At 45.6% G+C, this 18,788-nt stretch overlaps 1 protein-coding gene across 1 annotated transcript in view; it reads right to left on the bottom strand.

Moving 5' to 3' along the window:
• Positions 1–16,278, bottom strand: part of LOC134578280 (5-hydroxytryptamine receptor 3A-like) — a 69,831-nt gene extending 53,553 nt beyond the window's left edge. Inside the window, exon 1 of the mRNA XM_063437256.1 lies at positions 16,191–16,278. Coding sequence (XP_063293326.1) covers positions 16,191–16,236 — 46 coding nt within the window. The 5' untranslated portion in view covers positions 16,237–16,278. The remainder of the gene's footprint in view (positions 1–16,190) is intronic.
• Positions 16,279–18,788: the final 2,510 nt, after the last annotated feature.

The raw sequence follows: 18,788 nt of genomic DNA, 5'->3' as shown, positions 1-18,788 counted from the left end.
GCTCATCTACTCCATACCGCCGCCTTCAGTTTTGCAGCATCCCCCTCCCGATCTAGAATCACCTATTGTTTGGTTGTTTCAGATTCGTACCATTCCATGATTCGCTGCAGCGTTGTCGCTTGGTGATATTTTTTTTAATCGGGCAGAGCTAAGCCCCCCCTATGTCTGGGCATGCATAGTAGATCATGTCGTATTCTGGATCTTTCCCCCCTCCATACATATTTTATGATCGCCGATTTCAGGGTCTAGAAGAATATTGCCAGTAAGGCTACCGGTATGGTCTGAAATAGGTAGAGAGCCCTTGGGAGTACGTTCATTTTAAGAACCACTATGCGGCCGTGCCAGGTGATATGTGGGTAGGACCATCTTTTCAAATCTAATTCGATGTTTTGCAGTAGTGTCGTGAAATTACTCCGGTATATTTCTTGGGGATTCATGGTAATCCAGATGCCGAGATACTTCATTGCTCCTGTACACCAACGAAACGGAAAGAGTGGGGAGGGAGAAAGGGATTCGTATTCTTCCGCGGGTGTGGTGATGTTCAGTGCTTCACATTTCGCTAGGTTGAGCTTAAACCCTGATATTCGGCCGAACTTGTCCATCTCTGATAGTAAGCAAGGTAGTGTGATCCGAGGCTGGGAAACAAAGAAAAGGAGGTCGTCCGCGTATGCGGCCACCTTATGTTCCGTTTCCTGCCACGTGTAGCCATGTATGTCCTGACGGTCTCGGATTGCCTGTAGGAGCGGCTCCAGGGATAGTGCAAACAGGAGAGGCGACAGGGGGCATCCCTGTCTGGTTCCATTCGCGATACCAAAGCTTGTAGTCAGTGCTCCATTAACGCGTACCGCCGCCCTCGGTGCATTGTATAGGGCAGTGATCCATGCCATGGTTCTCTGCCCAATGCCCATAAACCGGAGCATTTGGAACATGTACTCCCAGCTGACCCGGTCAAATGCCTTCTCTGCATCTGTGGATAATAGGAGGTGTTTCTGGTATTTCCGCGCATGATGTTGTATAGAGAATAGGCGTAACGTACTGTCCCGTGCTTCTCGGCCCGGAATAAACCTTGTCTGGTCCACGTGAACAAGGCTCGGTAGTATCCGTTGAAGTCTAGTCGCCAACACTTTTGTCAGGAGCTTTGTGTCCACATTCAGCAGAGATTGGGCGGTAGCTGCCGCATTGTTCCGGGTCTTTTCCAGGTTTGAGCAAGACCGTTATAGTTGCCGTCAGGGATTCCATGCCAAATTGCCCTCTCTCTGTTACTTTGTTGACAGTCTTAGTTAGCCATGGTATTAGTATCATAGCGAAGTGTTTGTAGTATCCCGTGGAGAACCCATCCGGTCCCGGAGCTCGTCCAGTTTTCGTGCCCTTTAGTGCCGCGGCCAGGTCCTCCGCGTCAATTGGTTCATCAAGCATAGATGCTGCTTCAGGATTTACCCGTTTCCGCACATTATCTTGTAGGTATGTCCGTATATGTAATGATGAATCCCGTCTTTGTGCTGGGTTCTCCGGTGGACGAATGTTATAGAGGGAATTGTAGTACTCCCGGAATTATTCTGCTATTTCTTCTGGGTATGGAGATATTCTGCCCGTTGATAAGCGTAATTTTCTTGCGTGCGTGGTGTATCACCTCTTAAGAGGCGGGCGAGGAACTTCCCTCCTTTGTTCGCATGGGTGTAGAAAAAGTTTTTCGATCTTTGGAGCAAGCGGTGATATCTTTGTGTGAGGAGGGTCTTCAAAGTTCGCCTGGCCTCCATCAGTTCATCATAGATCTCGGTTAGTTGAGAACGTTTGTGCTGGGATTCGAGGCGTTTAATGGTGTCGTATACGTCTGTCATTGCGCGGGTTGTTTCCTTCCTTTTGCGGGTTGCGATACTGATAAGGGTGCCGCGTATGACACTCTTGTGTGCTTCCCACACTGACACCAGAGATATCTCTTCCGTTCCGTTTTCATCAAAGTAAGTTTCCAGTGCTTGGGAGACCTCCCCTCTCACCCCAGGGTCCTGGAGCAGGGATTTGTTCAGGCGCCATGTCCAAGTTGCCGGTTTAAACAACGGGGATTCCAGTTCAACCTGGACCGAGCCGTGGTCCGACCACGTGGCAGGTTCTATAGAAGCCGTCCGCAAGCGGGATAGTCCATCTCGTCTGATGAGCACATAATCTATTCGGGAGTAGCGATTGTGTATTACTGAATAGTGTGTGTAGTCCCTGCTGGAGGGGTGAATTGCCCTCCAGCAGTCAACCAACGCCAGCTCCCCCAGCAATTTGCAGATGGATCTGATGCGAGATTGTGAGAGGCAGCTGTGGCCAGTGGACCATAAGCGGGTCTAAAGGAGCGTTGAAGTCTCCTCCCACAATCAGTGCACCCTCCGAGAATCCGTGTAGTTTGTTCAGCGTCCCTCGTAGAAATTGTGCTTGTTTTGAGTTGGGAAGAGTGTACACCCTGTCGGCTATTACTCCTTTTAGGAACAGGAAACGTCCCTGGTCATCAGCCATTCGATCCAGTTCCTGGAAACCTAAGTCAGCGGCGATCAATATTGTGACTCCCGCTCGGCGAGCCACCGGGTGGTTGTTGCAATAGCTTATTGGGTATTGAGTGCTAAGGAGTTTGGGGGCCGCATATTCCCTGAAGTGGGTCTCTTGTAGTATCGCTATTGATATGTGTTTCTGTTGCAGGACTCTCAGTAGGTGAGAGTGACGTTCTGGTATATTCAAGCCTCTGCAGTTGAGTCATGACGGACAGGGGAGCGCGGTTGTACGCCATAGTCTTCCCGCGGCCAAGCGCGCTCGTCCGCAGGGGGTGCGCCCGAGCGGAGCGATGAGCCGGGCCGACGGTGCAGTCCAGTGGGGATGTACGCGCTAATATGAGAGATAATATCTCGTGTGTCCCGCTCAGTTCTATTTATGGTTGGGTATCAGAGTGTCTCGTCGGGCACCGACTACTTTCGGACTTCCGTGTGGCTGTTGTCCCTTGCTATCTGTATCACGCCTGAATGCATACTGCAGCCGTGTGGAATGGTGTATGTGTGAGTGAATGCGTGTAGGTGTATGTAGGTGAGGTGTGTGTGTGTGTGTGAGGTAGGTACTGTAATTGTTTCAATTACGGTAGGTAAAATAAGGGTGGGCCGGGCGGGCCTCCCCTCTGGGTGTCGACCCCAGTGGAGTGAAAGGAGGTTATCACCCCAGAGACTCCTGAAGAAGGAGGGTCACTTGTGTCACAGCAGGAGTGGCCAGGTGTCACCCCGATAACCAGATCAGTGCGTGAACAAGCCTGTGGCTCCGCTGAGAGTCTTGCACAAGTGAAAGTATAGAGCTGTGGTCGGGGTCTAATCCAGGATTGGTATAGTGGATGTGGCGTGAATAGGTCAGGTGTCGGTCTGTCCCGCTCCAACCAGGTCCTAGCCCAAGTGTGTTTAAACGTGGGAGGAGCAAGTGTGCATGAGGTTGAACATTATTATAACAAACTGTATGTTATAGGCATAAACATAGACAATATTGATAACAACCAGCAATAATACATTTCCGCCAATCCCACGTGCGTCTCCCGCCAGCATGTCTTCCCCATTTCCCCTTCCAGTGCAGACCCTAAGCAACAATTGTACCTCCAACCTACCCTACCCTTCGGGATGTACAAACTCATGACTGTGTGGGTAATCTGCTTGGGCCTAATGAATAAGATCAGCCGTCCTGTCCCTGTCCCCTTATCTACTCGCTATATCTTGGTCCGGGTATGGGCGAGTCGCATTTACCACCTCTATGGGTCCCTTGGGTGTTGGGAAACTCTCTGAAGTCCCTATGTTAGCATCCCTACTCGTTTCTTATGTCTCAAGATGAGGATAGTCTCGGAACCTAGTTTCCTAGGGCAATGTACAGTTCGGGTCTCGCATACGCTGTTGGAAAAGTCCCTTCCCATGGCTTTGGTGCGTATGTAAACATGAGGGGTCAGCCATGATCGTTCCCTCATAGGGATAAATTATTTCCATTGCCCCCCTTTTCAGCACCACCCCAAGGTCCCGTCCGGGAAACCCAAAGCACTTTTCTGGTTGGTAGCTCTAAAAACAAGGAGAGACACGTAATTGCCACTGTTATCTCTGCAAGGGAGGGAAGTCGATCCGAGTAGTCCCCTTGTCATGTATGCTCCCATTGCGGATGCATTGTTCCTCCGTGCGGCCCTGGTAGTGTGGAAATGGTGCTGTGGGTTCCCTTGTAACCTCCCCAAGGTCCATGTATCCGTCACCCATCCCTGTCCAGGCTACTGTGGATATCAAGGCAGGTATAAGCGTCTCAGTGAGGTCACTCGGCCCAATCAAATCAGCGATACAGCGCTAAGTTCAGGGGGCCTCCCAGTGTTAAGTAGGGTAGTACCTGTTTGGCGGATCAGCAGTGTCGGAGTGGCGGTTGCTATTCCTGGCCACCTCGTGCATCGCGGTGGCGACGTGGTGGTCCCGGCGGCGACCTTCCCCTGCGTCGACGGGGCGCGCGCTGTGGCCTCTGGCCAGCATCTAGCGGTCCCAGGATCCAATCTGGTACTTGTACGGATGGTAGTCCCAGTTGCTCCAGGAACCTGGGGACCTCTTCCGGCCAGCGGATCGATACCCACCCGTTCTGGTGCCTTGCCGATAGGGCGAATGGGAAGCCCCATTTGTACGGAACGTTGTGGTCCCTAAGGAGCGATGTGATGGGTCGCAATGCTCTTCTGGCCTCCAATGTAACCGGAGATAGGTAATTAAATAATGATATATGCGCCCCTCGATATTCCATGTGGGCTGGGATCTGGCCGCCTTCATGATGGCAGCTTTCATGGCAAATGAGTGCAAGCAACATATATCTCTCGGGCCTTCCTCTAGTGAGCGAGGTCTAAGTGCCCTGTGTGTTCTATCGTGCCTGATTTTCCAGCGGGGTGTCACCAGGCATGATCAGGCAGAAAAGGGCCGTTAATGTGGTTTCGATGTCTTCCTCGCCCTCTGTCTCCGGCATGCCGCGTACCCGGATGTTGCATCGGTGCCCGCGGTTGTCGAGGACTTCGACCGTCCTTCTAAGCTGCAGGAGCAAGTCACCCTGTCGAGCTACGGCCGTGTCAGTTGACGCTAGTCTGGCAGTTTGGGCCTCATGGGAGCGTTCTAGCTCTTGGACGCGGTTACCCTGCGCTTCCACCTCCGTCCGGATTCCGGACATTTCAGCTCGCAGGGCATCCTGGATAGTGGTGGTGAGTACCAGGAGGTCTGCCTTCGTGGCCATGGAGGCCGCTATAGTGCGGATTTCTTCCCCGATACCATCTAATGTAGAGGTAGAGGGAGCTCCAGGTGCGGAGGAAGTGAGCGCCATCTTGGGGCCTCCGGCCTCGTCGCGTGTGTCTGCTGGTGTTTGCAGAAATTCATCCATCGGACCCAGCGACTGGTGTGTTTGGGAACCCCTGGGGGTCCTGGTAGGTTCACCCCTTCAATTCCGTCCCATTAGGGCTAATAGTCGAGGATTATTAGGGCTTTGTAAGGACCGGTGGAGCAGAGCTCACAGCTTAAGCTTCCATCCTGGTCGACGTCCAAGCCACGCCCTGTTTTTACTCTTAACTTAATTTTATGCTATATTCTATAGAGGAGAGCCCAAATCTGTGACTATTTTGGATGTGCTACATGGGGCTTCATGGGTGAGGGTTGCTAAAAGATCGCAAACACTGTCTCTCTCCCATTTACAATATCTACGCTGTCTCTGACAGGATTTTTTTTTTTTTTTTATGTTTGTTGATCATTTTGGCCTCAATGTAATATTTTTTAAATAATCTTTTCAAATGATTTCACATTTTTGAAAACATAATCATAATTTGATATTTTTTTTAATATATTGTGTGTGTAATTATATTTTAAGATTTTAAAAAATAATTTTAATAGTTTATCCAAAATATAATTTGTGAATGTGCATCCTGTTGGAGGCACTTTGTATAGGATCCGGATGTGTAAGCACCAATTTTTTTTCTGGACACTGAATGCATTTGGGCTATTGCTGCAGCTGCAAACTTTGTGTCTCTATGACTTTGTCAGTATGTATGAGTGCATGTGTGTCGCTGTATGAGAATGTGTCTTTATGACTGTCTGACTGTGTGTGTCTGTGTAAGTGGGTGCATGTGTGTCTGTATGACAGAGTATGTGTGTGTATAACTATTTGTGTCTGTATGACTGTATGAGTGGGTGCATGTATGTCTGTATAACTGTATTCGTGTGTGTCTATGCATGTACGTTCATTTTTTTTTTTTTAAAGGTGGATGGTGAAAATCTTGGGGGAGTTCCCACACTTTTCCACCCAGGACTTGACCCAAGGAAATTCTCAAAGCATGTGAAAATAAAGTGTCATACTGTACATCAACATTACACCCTGTATACTGATCGGTGAAGAGAAATATGAGAAAAAGGCAATCTGGATGCTGTGGGTAGGAAGGGATAACTTTGATTTAGCTGGATCAAGTTAACCATGGCATTAGGTATGGATGTTGATTTAAGCAGTGCTTACAGTTTTACAGCATAGGTTACTCCACGCCAAACTGAAATCTGACGATTTCCTCAGGAGTTCTCGACAAATCAGCAATTGAGACCATGAGGTGTCTGGGAGGATCAATGGCCGTATATTCCTGCTAGTTCCAAATCTAAAAAGAAGCTAACCTTGTCCTTCTGGCTCTGCGAAGACCATGAGTTCAGATCTAGGCTAACATTTGGCTATAGCGTAACTTGAGATGGGGGATTGGAGTATCAAAAGTGGATTGTTCCGAGGGGGCAGGGCCTGACAGCCAAGATGGCCGGTCGAGGTTTCTGAGAGCTCCTGGTCTAACGGGCGCAAACACGCTACTTTAGAACGAGATACTGGCTCCAACAGCCCGGGAGGCTCAGAAACTGAAGCGGAATCAAGCGGGCATCAGGGAGATACCTCTCCTGACCCGGTACACCAAGCGACTACTGCAACCGGCCATGCGGCCTACTGCGGAGCGGAGCCTAGAGCCTGGGGGAGGTGGCCGATCCCCTGGCGCGGGACACGCTCATACCCGAGAGCCCACTATAGCCCTGCTGCCCCCCCCCCCCTGGACCGGCGGGGGTTATCCCGGTCCTCGCTGGGGACGACTATACCCACAACTCAGCATGTAACCAAACGGACCCGAGACACCCCTGAAACTGCTGCCGCAGTAGCACCCACAAAACCCAGGGCGATCACAGGGATCTCAAGCCCAGAACACACTGCATACGCTGCAAAGCTGGATGCAATTTTCCAGGCGTTCTGGGATGAGCTGGAGCGGCGCATGCAGCAGAGCGCCACACTTAAACAAGGCACCCGCTCAATACAGCACCCACGTGGAGCGCATAAAATGGCCGCCGCGAGTCGACCTCGGCACCAGGAGAGCTTGAGACACCGACCAACCCCACACGCTAAACAGCGGGCTCACATATCCAATCGGAACAGCAGACTAACGACCGGACGGAAATCTCGAAAGGACCGAGCGCATACCCGATCCATGGGCCACCGCGGAAAGCGAGGCTCTTCCACAAGCCGACCCGGCAAAGACCCACAAGCGGAGGTACAGTGGCGGAAGCCGCCATGGATCAAGCCCACGCCTGACAAGCTGCAGAGAGACCAAACTCTGGTCGCCAAACTGCACTGCCTAGCATCTGGACCCCAAAGCTTGGCATGCCCCAGTGCGGACAGGGACTGTGCCCTACCGATACAAGGTATAGGGTGACTGTGGACTGTAAAAAGGGTGCACCAGGGGGATCCATCAGCCTTATTCGGCTAGGTGCGAACGAACTGCCTTACTACCCCTGGATGCCACCAGTTTTGATTGCACTCTGAGCCCAGCTAGGTCTCTTGGTAATGTACCTGTTGTATGTTAATATACCACATCAGCACCATTGCCGTAGGGACCCCCACTCGTTCTGTTTATGTTTATATATGTTTGTTATATACTTGCTCTAGGGGTGGCCGCCAGGGAACTTAATCTTTTATTTTTCTGTTCGTTTAGCATCTGTTATGGTACCTGTCACTTACCCAGTAGCAGTCTACTTACCCTACGAGAAGATTAACATAAGCTTGTTACTCTTATCTTTAGTGCTTAATTCCTGTTATCTCACTAGTCTCTCACCACTCACTAATTATCATTATAAGACAGACATGTGAGTCTGGCTGGGGTACACTCCTTAGGAGCAGACCCTGGGGAGAGAAGCTACACTTGGCTCATCTAATACCTAGACACTGAACCAAGCTTGGTGCTTATATTGCCTACCCATGTCCTTAATCCTAGTTTATCATCACTTGTGATAGCTTAACGTCTTTTACAAAACCACTGGTTTGCCCCCAAGGCACAAGTCACCTTATTAAATAGGAGTACTTAGGCCTTGGGCTGGCTACCTTGTGTGATGCGCTATCAGCGACCTGCAACCCACTGGGAATGTCTTAATTAACTTTCCATAATGCTGTACGTGCGACCTACAACACAAACGTTAAGCTGATGACCCTGTCTCATAAGCACTGTGACATAAAAGCATGTTCTAACGCACTTCTAGTTCAGCTCATTTGCATTAAAGCTTCACAATTGATGTAAAAATTCTGCCAACCTATTCGACAGGACAGGTTAAGCACGATCTAACGCACTCCTCACTGTTGTTGTTAAAATTTTACAGACCTAAATGACAAGACATAAATGACCAAACTTGTATGCAACATATTGTATTAACCTTCTCTTAATAACACCAAAAATGTGCATGTTTCTCATTTACCCCAATGTAATCTATAAATTTAAAACGCTGGAGGATTGCCTTTGGGGTACCTCACACGCGACTGTTACATGTTTATGCACTAACAAAAATAAAGAATTAAAAAAAAAAAAAGTGGATTGTTCCTAGCTTGAAGGAATGCCTGCATCTTTATGCATTTTCATTTTTCTATACAAAATCCATGAACATTTCTACCTGTAGATTTGTCCTTCTACAAATACACATTAGATTGAAATGGGTGGAAAAAAAACCTGAGCATTTCTGGATGAAATCTCTCTCAGAGAGTAGCCCAATTTACCAAATTTAACTGGACACATCTTCAAGGTACCAGGCAGTGCATGAAAAGTACTGACCTGCAGTATGCATCAGGAAAGAAGTAAAGTAATTAATGCAGATGAGATCACAGCACATTGCTTTGATTACATAATTGATTGGACTCAAGCAACATATACATATTGTAAAACAGCACTTTTCATATACTGTCCATCAGCACGTAGAATCCGTTTCATATACTGTCCATCAGCACGTAGAATCCGTGTGTGGTCCTGGCAACCATACTTTGCAGGAATATTCTTCCACTACATGATCCTGATTTGGTTCTGTGCATCAGCGTGCCATCTATCAACAAACACACTTTGCAAGTGTGGCCAAAAAAAGAAGAAACTTAAACTTGAAATAAAATGCTATAGCTTAAAAATGTATTTAATAAAGGTATTAAACACATTTTCACATAAACATAGACTGTATATGCTAGTCTACCAAGTTCTCTACACAGTGAAGACAATGTAGTCCAGGTCTTTTTCAAACAGCAGTTTTATTTGAGAAACACGACACCGCAACTTTTCGATCCACACTCGGATCTTTGTCAAGCTTGACAAAGATCTGACTGTGGATCGAAACGTTGCTGTGTTTCTCCACTAAAACTGCTGTTTTAAAAATACCCTGAGTGCCTGGACTACATTGTCTTTACTATATGGAATAGGGGTTTGCCAGCCCCAGGTACAGTGCACCGAGGTCTACAAGATGAGAGTGGATCCTTATTGTTTTTAACCCCTTAAGGACGGAGGACGGTTCAGGACCGTCATCGGCATTTTTGCGTTGCCGACCGGTGACGGTCCTGAACCGTCCTAACCGTCCAATGTACTTACCCGATCGCCGTCGTTCCCCCGGCGATCGGCGGTGCTCCCGGTGTGGGGAGACTGCCTGCAGCCCAGACAGTCTCCCCATGGCGGTTTAGGACCCCTGTGGCCATGTGATCGCCCAAGAGGGCGACCACATGGTCACAATAGGTGTCCTAGTCTCTGCCTGCAGGGGGACTGTCTGTGCTGACAGGCAGTCTCCCTGCAACTGTAAAATCAAAAAAAAATTTAAGTGAAAGTTAATAAAAAAAATGTCTATATATCATATATATAATGTCATGCTAAGTGTATTTTTATATTAATATGTACATATATTAATATAAAAATACACTTATAATTAATTTACACACGTGTATATATATATAATATATATATAATAACTATATATATTGTATATATATATATATATTATAAAATACGAATAATAAATAATTTAAATTAAAAAAAGTAAAAATAATAATAAAAATTAAAAAAAAATTATATATCTATCCGAAATTTTATTCTAACTGTATTTTGATATTAATATATATATTTATATCAAAATACACTTAGAATGAAATTGTATATATACCTATGTATATATAAATAAATAAAAAGAATGCGAACTATTCTTATGTCCATATACAAAATTACATAAATAATTATATAAATATACACGTAGACTTCAAATATATAAATATGCATATATATTTAAATTCTACGTGCGTATTTATGTAATATTTTTACATAATTAAGTTATTTTATTGATTGCAATTTAAGGGACCTGCCTGCCAACCCAGGCCGAAAGTCCAGAGAATTTAATTTGCTATCACTGTATTTTACCCTGTAACGTTCTACAACACCCTAAAACCTGTACATGTGGGGTACTGTTTTACTCGGGAGACTTCGCTGAACACAAATATTAGTGATTCAAAACAGTAAAACATATCACAGCGATGATATTGTCAGTGAAAGTGACTTTTTTTGCATTTTTCACACACAAACAGCACTTTTACTGATGATATAATTGTTGTGATACATTTTCCAGTTTTGAAACACTAATATTTGTATTCAGCAAAGTCTCCTGAGTAGAACATGACCCCCCATGTACAGGTTTTATAGCGTTTTTGAAAGTTACAGGGTCAAATATTTTTACATTGAAAATGGCCAGGTTGGTTACGTTGCCTTTGAGGGCGTATGGTAGCCCAGGAATGAGAATTACCCCCATGATGGCATACCATTTGCAATAATAGACAACCCAAGGTATTGCAAATGGGGTATGTCCAGTCTTTTTTAGTAACCACTTAGTCACAAACACTGGCCAAAATTAGCGTTCAATTTAGTTTTTTACTTTTTTCACACACAAACAAATATGAACGCTAACTTTGGCCAGTGTTTGCGACTAAGTGGCTACTAAAAAAGTCTGGACATACCCCATATTGAATACCCTGGGTTGTCTACTTTTAAAAAAATATGTACATGTGGGGTGTTATTTAGCAATTTATGACAGATAATAGTGTTACAATGTCACTATTGATACATTTTAAAAATGTATGTTTTGAAACCGCAATATCCTACTTGTACTTATAGCCCTATAACATGCAAAAAAATAGCAAAAAGCATGTAAACACTGGGTATTTTTGAACTCAGGACAACATTTTGAATCTATTTAGCAGTTTTTTTCATTCGCTTTTGTAGATGAGTAAAAGATTTTTCACATAAAATTAAAAAAAATGTGTGTTTTTTTCAATTTTTCATCATATTTTTTCATTTTTTTTAAAATTAAATTACATGAGATTATATAAATAAGGGTATGTAAAGAAAGCCCCTTTTGTCCTGAAAAAAACAATCTATAATTTGTATGGGAACAGTAAATGAGAGAGCGGAAAATTACAGCTAAACACAAACACCACAAAAGTGTAAAAAAGATGCCTGGTCGCAAATGTACAACATCGCAAAAAAGTCCGGTCCTTAAGGGGTTAATCAAGTTCTCTCAGGGCCGGCGCCACCTGTAAGGCGACCTAGGCAGCCGCCTACGGCGCAACTTACCAGGGGGCGCCGGATCCCTGCACCCGGTGTCGCTCCTCATGCTGCGCCGCCTGAGCGCTCTTGCAAGCCTCAGGCGGCGCAGCATGGAGGGCGGACGGGTTTGAGTGACCGGCAGGAGGGAAGCGCAGAGCACTCCCTCCTGCCGGTCTCTCCATGTAGCGTGGCCGGGCGGCGCGGAACGCGGGACAGGAACCTTTGTTTCCTGTACCCGGCCGCCAGCGGAATGACAGGAAGTGCTCACTCAGTGAGCGCTTCCCTTCAGTCCGCCGGCGGCCGGGTACAGGAAACAAAGGTTCCTGTCCCGCGTTCCGCGCCGCCCGGCCACGCTACATGGGCAGGAGGGGAGGGTAAGGACCACTAGGGGTGGGAGGGGGGAGGGGAGAAAGGACCAGATAGATTATGTAATTACTCAATCTTAAACAAACTAGTGTCAGACTATTGTCTGGATTAAAAGAGGCAAGAATGTGTGGTATTCCTCTTTAATGCTGCTCCTTCGGCTCATTACATCTTTCACATAATAGAACTAATAATAGGCACCACTAGGGTTAATTTACCCTATACTGTGCAAAGGTAGAATGCTTCCACGCTTCACTATTCAAGATTCATACATTGTGTGACAATTATTACACCTCATTCTTTATTTTGTGTAAATCATTCAAAGGCACAAGCATCATTATCCACACTGTGCTTATATGTAATTTACTTTATGTGACTACCATCACAGCGTTGGCAGGGAGGGGGGGGGGGGGAAAGGACCACTAGGGGTGGGAGGGAGGGGGGGGGGAAAGGACCACTAGGGGTGGGAGGGAGGGGGGGGGGAAAAGGACCACTAGGGGTGGGAGGGAGGGGGGGGGGAAAGGACCACTAGGGGTGGGAGGGAGGGGGGGGAAAGGACCACTAGGGGTGGGAGGGAGGGGGGGAAAAGGACCACTAGGGGTGGGAGGGAGGGGGGGAAAAGGACCACTAGGGGTGGGAGGGAGGGGGGGAAAAGGACCACTAGGGGTGGGAGGGAGGGGGGGAAAAGGACCACTAGGGGTGGGAGGGAGGGGGGGGAAAGGACCACTAGGGGTGGGAGGGAGGGGGGGAAAAGGACCACTAGGGGTGGGAGGGAGGGGGGGAAAAGGACCACTAGGGGTGGGAGGGAGGGGGGGAAAAGGACCACTAGGGGTGGGAGGGAGGGGGGGAAAAGGACCACTAGGGGTGGGAGGGAGGGGGGGAAAGGACCACTAGGGGTGGGAGGGAGGGGGGGAAAAGGACCACTAGGGGTGGGAGGTAGGGGGATAAGGTCCACTAGGGGTGGGAGGGAGGGAGGGGGGGGAAAGGACCACTAGGGGTGGGAGGGAGGGAGGGGGGGAAAAGGACCACTAGGGGTGGGAGGGAGGGAGGGGGGGAAAAGGACCACTAGGGGTGGGAGGGAGGGAGGGGGGGAAAAGGACCACTAGGGGTGGGAGGGAGGGAGGGGGGGAAAAGGACCACTAGGGGTGGGAGGGAGGGAGGGGGGGAAAAGGACCACTAGGGGTGGGAGGGAGGGAGGGGGGGAAAAGGACCACTAGGGGTGGGAGGGAGGGGGGGAAAAGGACCACTAGGGGTGGGAGGGAGGGGGGGAAAAGGACCACTAGGGGTGGGAGGGAGGGGGGGAAAAGGACCACTAGGGGTGGGAGGGAGGGGGGGAAAAGGACCACTAGGGGTGGGAGGGAGGGGGGGAAAAGGACCACTAGGGGTGGGAGGGAGGGGGGGAAAAGGACCACTAGGGGTGGGAGGGAGGGGGGGGGAAAGGACCACTAGGGGTGGGAGGGAGGGGGGGAAAAGGACCACTAGGGGTGGGAGGTAGGGGGATAAGGTCCACTAGGGGTGGGAGGGAGGGAGGGGGATAAGGTCCACTAGGGGTGGGAGGGAGGGAGGGGGATAAGGACCACTAGGGGTGGGAGGGAGGGAGGGGGATAAGGACCACTAGGGGTGGGAGGGAGGGAGGGGGATAAGGACCACTAATGGTGGGAGGGAGGCAGGGGGATAAGGACCACTAATGGTGGGAGGGAGGGAGGTGGGGGGGGGGATAAGGACCACTAGGGGGGAGGGGGTATAAGGACCACTAGGGGAGGAGGGGAGATTACCACTAAGGGGGTGGGGGGGAGTAGGGGAAGGTCTACTAAGGGGTTTGGGAGAGGGAGGACCACTAAGGGGGGGGGGGAGGTGGGAGTGAGAAGACCACCAAGGGGGAACTGCAGAGGGACAGGGGGCCAAGGGAGAACATGGAGGGACAGAAGGGAAGGGGAAATCAATAATTGACCGGAGGGGAGAGCACTATGAATTTTAAAAATAAAGAAAGAAAGAGCTGCTCCCCTCTCAGTCCCTATCCTACCCCACAAACCCTCTCTTTTACACTACACACATACACAATGCATCCCCCCCACATACACACACACACACACACAGAAACATACAATGCATTCCTACTCCCATACAGACACACCCGAAACACACAATGCATCCCTGACGTTCACACAAACACTCATTCTCTTAGACACAGAAACTACATTACATACACAGAAACAAACTTTGCACCCCTTACACACACACACACACACACACACACACAGAAACATACAATGCATTCCTTATATGCAAACACACACTGCATCCCCTATAAACACACTACATCCCTTACACAAATTGCACACATAAAACATCCCCAACTCATGGATGGGCCATGTAGGTGGATTTATGGGTGGGCATTGTAGGCATACTCACGGTCAAGCTCTGGGGGCCCAGACCTTGAGCTGTGTAAGGGGCCCGAAAAATGGAGCTGCTTCCTGTTCGTTAATTGTTGTGAGCACTGTTAAAAACAGTCTCCAGAGAGCCTCTTCTACACCAGACCTGTGGAGCCAGACTGAGCCCATCATCAGCCTCTTGTCCTCATCTGGTGGTAAGTAGGCAATCCAATATATTATTAGTGGCACTAATTTCTAATTTACCTCACATTAAATGGATACTATAGTCACCAGAAGCACTACAGCATAATGTAGTGGTTCTGGTGTCTATAACCTGTGCCTGTAGGCTTTTTAATGTAAACAGTCTTTTCAGATAAAAGACACTTTGTGAAGACTGGCGTTGGCCCATATGGCAGAGCATATGGGCGGGGCATTGTGATGTCACATGGTGGGCAGGACATATGGGGGGGGAGGGGGCGGCAAATTTTTTTTTGCCTAGGGCGGCAAAAATCCTTGCACCGGTCCTGAGTTCTCTACACAGTCCACAAACACATGAATAATCACAGCTCTTTGGCTTGATGCTGATATGAAATACCATGTTACTGTTGACTCTGGGTCACTGACAGTGGGCAGACATCAACCTACAGTACTGTTGAGTGTTTTATATTTATATATATATATATATATATATATGTGTGTGTGTGTTTCCAATTAGAAATTCACAATAAAACATACAAAAAGGTGGATTAATGTTCAAATCCCTAGAAAAAGCAAAACAAAACTGCTGTAAATTATAAATGTATCTTAAGCACACACCTCAAATTAATAAGAAGCCCCAAAAATAAAAGAACGTAATCCTGTAATTCCAAACCGTTACACTAATATTCTTAGTCAGTTACTGACTGATGTTCTACTTGTTTCCATTTTGTTATCTGAAACATTTTACATTCTATATAATACACTGTTTATATTGGTATAACAAGTATAGGACATAATAAAAAAATATTTTAATTTCATTGGTAAACTAATAAAATTGATACCATTAAAAAAACTATAGAATGTAAAACCTACAGTTTCTGAAATATTCCTTTCAGTGTAAAAAAAAATCTAGCTGACGTCAAATAGAATTGTTAGAAAAACACACATTTGAGCTAATTTGATAAACAATTCACCATGGTGAATTTAAAAATTAACTGCAACATTTATACCATATTAAGTGAGATTGATATTGTTACAGCCACTTTGTGTTTAAATTTAACAATTCTGTTTCACCACAGTCTACGCTACACTAAATTAATAAGTAAAAAAAAAACTGACTATAGCTGAGTTAGAGAATTTCCAAATTAGCTATTTTTACCTACATTTTGTAATATCATTTTTAATTCACTAGAATATGATGTTTATTGAATAAAACCCAGTGAGTAGCTTTTCCCAATTTCCTGTGAAATGCAGATGCTCTCCTATAAGTTTTATCTAATTTTTAAATAAAATTAACTCAAAACACATTTTTTTTGCTACTTTACAATATGACTCTTCTAATGACTAATGGTCTTTGAAAATTAACTTACCCAGCAAGGAAACTACAAAAATTAAGGACACGATGGGTTTCGACATTTTGCATTGAGAGCAGACACACTTGAGTACTCCTGTCCTCGTTGCAATCTATCTGCTTGTGACAAAAACATTGTTTTGAGAAAGGAATTTGTGCTCTAAATGCTAAAGAATCTTGACATCAATCAAAGCGGTGAAACTTGTTTTAATGTAGAAGATTGTCATTTAGGAGAGAGAGGTTTGAAGAAAACTTTCTAAAATGGTGTGCTTTACATCGGCACTGTGGATTGTGACATTTACTTTGTCAAATTTACTGCATTTATTCTTAAAGTAACTTCATACTTACCAGTAGCATGCCATGTATGTCATGATATGATTTTCTTAAGAGAGTAGATTAGACAGTTTACTGTCTCCCAGGAGCCTGGGTCTGGCCTGATGCTGACTGGAGGTCGTCAGAATATTGACAAGACTGGCAAGCAAACCCCAGGCCACTTGGTAGATATGAGGGAGATCTGCAAAGCTGAATAGCGGCAAAAAAATGCCATGCATAAAGAGTTAAGGGATTGGGCCAGTACTGTAGGATGTATAAGTACTTAGTAGTATAGAAGATGTAAATACTGAGATATATATATATATATATATATATATATATGTATATATGTATATGTAGGGGAAAAAAGAAAAGAAAAGAGCACCGCTCCCCGTGAGAACGGAGAGATAGTAACGGTCACAACAGTTATGTTAGCAACATTGTAACTGGAGCCTGTAATCACTAATGGTCTGATGTTTCGTAATGACGCAGCTATCCCTGGTGAAACTGCTGCTACACAGAACGCTGTAGATAAATAGACAGTAGATAAACCGTTGCTATAATGGTGAGATAGTTGGTAGAAGGGCTAAAGATAGCTGTCATTAAGAATAGAGCGATGCAGAACAGTGACACCCTGTTACTAAGGCTAGAGCTGTGCTGTGAACTGTGCCTTCGAGGGCACCTCTCACTAATCCCACTGGTCTAGATACAAAGTAAAATGAGAAATATATGGATACATCGATAACTAATTCTTTAAATCAGTGTGCTCAAAAAAGTTGATTAGCACACTGAAAGCCTCTAATGTTAAAGGTAAATTGGAAATAGTTAAAGGGACACTATAGTCACCTGAACAACTTTAGCTTAATGAAGCAGTTTTGGTGTATAGAACATGCCCCTGCAGCCACACTGCTCAATCCTCTGCCATTTAGGAGTTAAATCCCTTTGTTTATGAACCCTAGTCACACCTCTCTGCATGTGACTTACACAGCCTTCCATAAACACTTCCTGTAAATAGAGCCCTATTTAGGCTTTCTTTATTGCAAGTTCTGTTTAATTAAGATTTTCTTATCCCCTGCTATGTTAATAGCTTGCTAGACCCTGCAAGAGCCTCCTGTATGTGATTAAAGTTCAATTTAGAGATTGAGATACAATTATTTAAGGTAAATTACATCTGTTTGAAAGTGAAACCAGTTTTTTTTTCATGCAGGCTCTGTCAATCATAGCCAGGGGAGGTGTGGCTAGGGCTGCATAAACAGAAACAAAGTGATTTAACCCCTTCAGGACCGGCCTGTTTTTGCGATGTTTGTACGTTAAGGACCAGAGCAGTTTTAACACTTATGTGGTGTTTGTGTTTAGCTGTAATTTTCCGCTCTCTCATTTACGGTTCCCATACAAGTTATATATTGTTTTTTTCACGACAAGAAGGGCTTTCTTTACATACCAGTATTTATATTATGTCATATATTGTATTTAAAAAAAATAATAAAATATGGTGAAAAATAAAAAAAAACATGTTTTTGGACTTTTACTTGAAAAATCTTTTACTTATCTACAAAAGCTAATGAAAAAAACTGCTAAATAGATTCAAAATTTTGTCCCGAGTTTAAAAACACCCAGTGTTTACATGCTTTATTGCTTTTTTTTGCAAGTTATAGGCCTATAAATACAAGTAGGAAATTGCTGTTTCAATATATATATATTTTAAATGTATCAATAGTGACATTGTTACACCGTTATCTGTCATAAATCCCCGAAACACACCTAACATGTACATATTTTTTAAAGTAGACAACCCAGGGTATTTAAAATTGGGTATGTCCAGTCTTTTTTAGTAGCCACCTAGTCACAAACACTGGCCAAAGTTAGCATTTATATTTGTTTGTGTGTTAAAAATGCAAAAAACGCTAACTTTGGCCGGTGTTTGTGACTAAGTGGCTACTAAAAAAGGCTGAACATACCCCATTTGCAATACCTTGGGTTGTCTTCTTTTGCAAATGGTATGCCATCATGGGGCTAATTCTCATTCCTTGGCTACCATACGCTCTCAAAGGCAACCTAACCAATCTGACAAATTTCAATAAAAAAAAAAAGTAAAATCAAGCCTTATATTTGACCCTGTAACTTTCACAAACACTATAAAACCTCTACACGTGGGGTACTGTTATACTCAGGAGACTTCGCTGAACACAAATATTAGTGTATCAGAACAGTAAAATATATCACAGCAATAATATCCTCAGTGAAAGAGCTGTTTGTGTGTGAAAAATGCAAAAAACTTCACTTTCACTGACAATATCATCGCTGT

Source organism: Pelobates fuscus, chromosome 12 (genome assembly GCF_036172605.1).
Source record: "Pelobates fuscus isolate aPelFus1 chromosome 12, aPelFus1.pri, whole genome shotgun sequence".
In the NCBI taxonomy this organism is placed as follows: domain Eukaryota; kingdom Metazoa; phylum Chordata; class Amphibia; order Anura; family Pelobatidae; genus Pelobates; species Pelobates fuscus.
The sequence above is the reverse complement of the archived record's forward strand: the minus strand, read 5'-3'. Positions and strand labels throughout refer to the sequence as shown.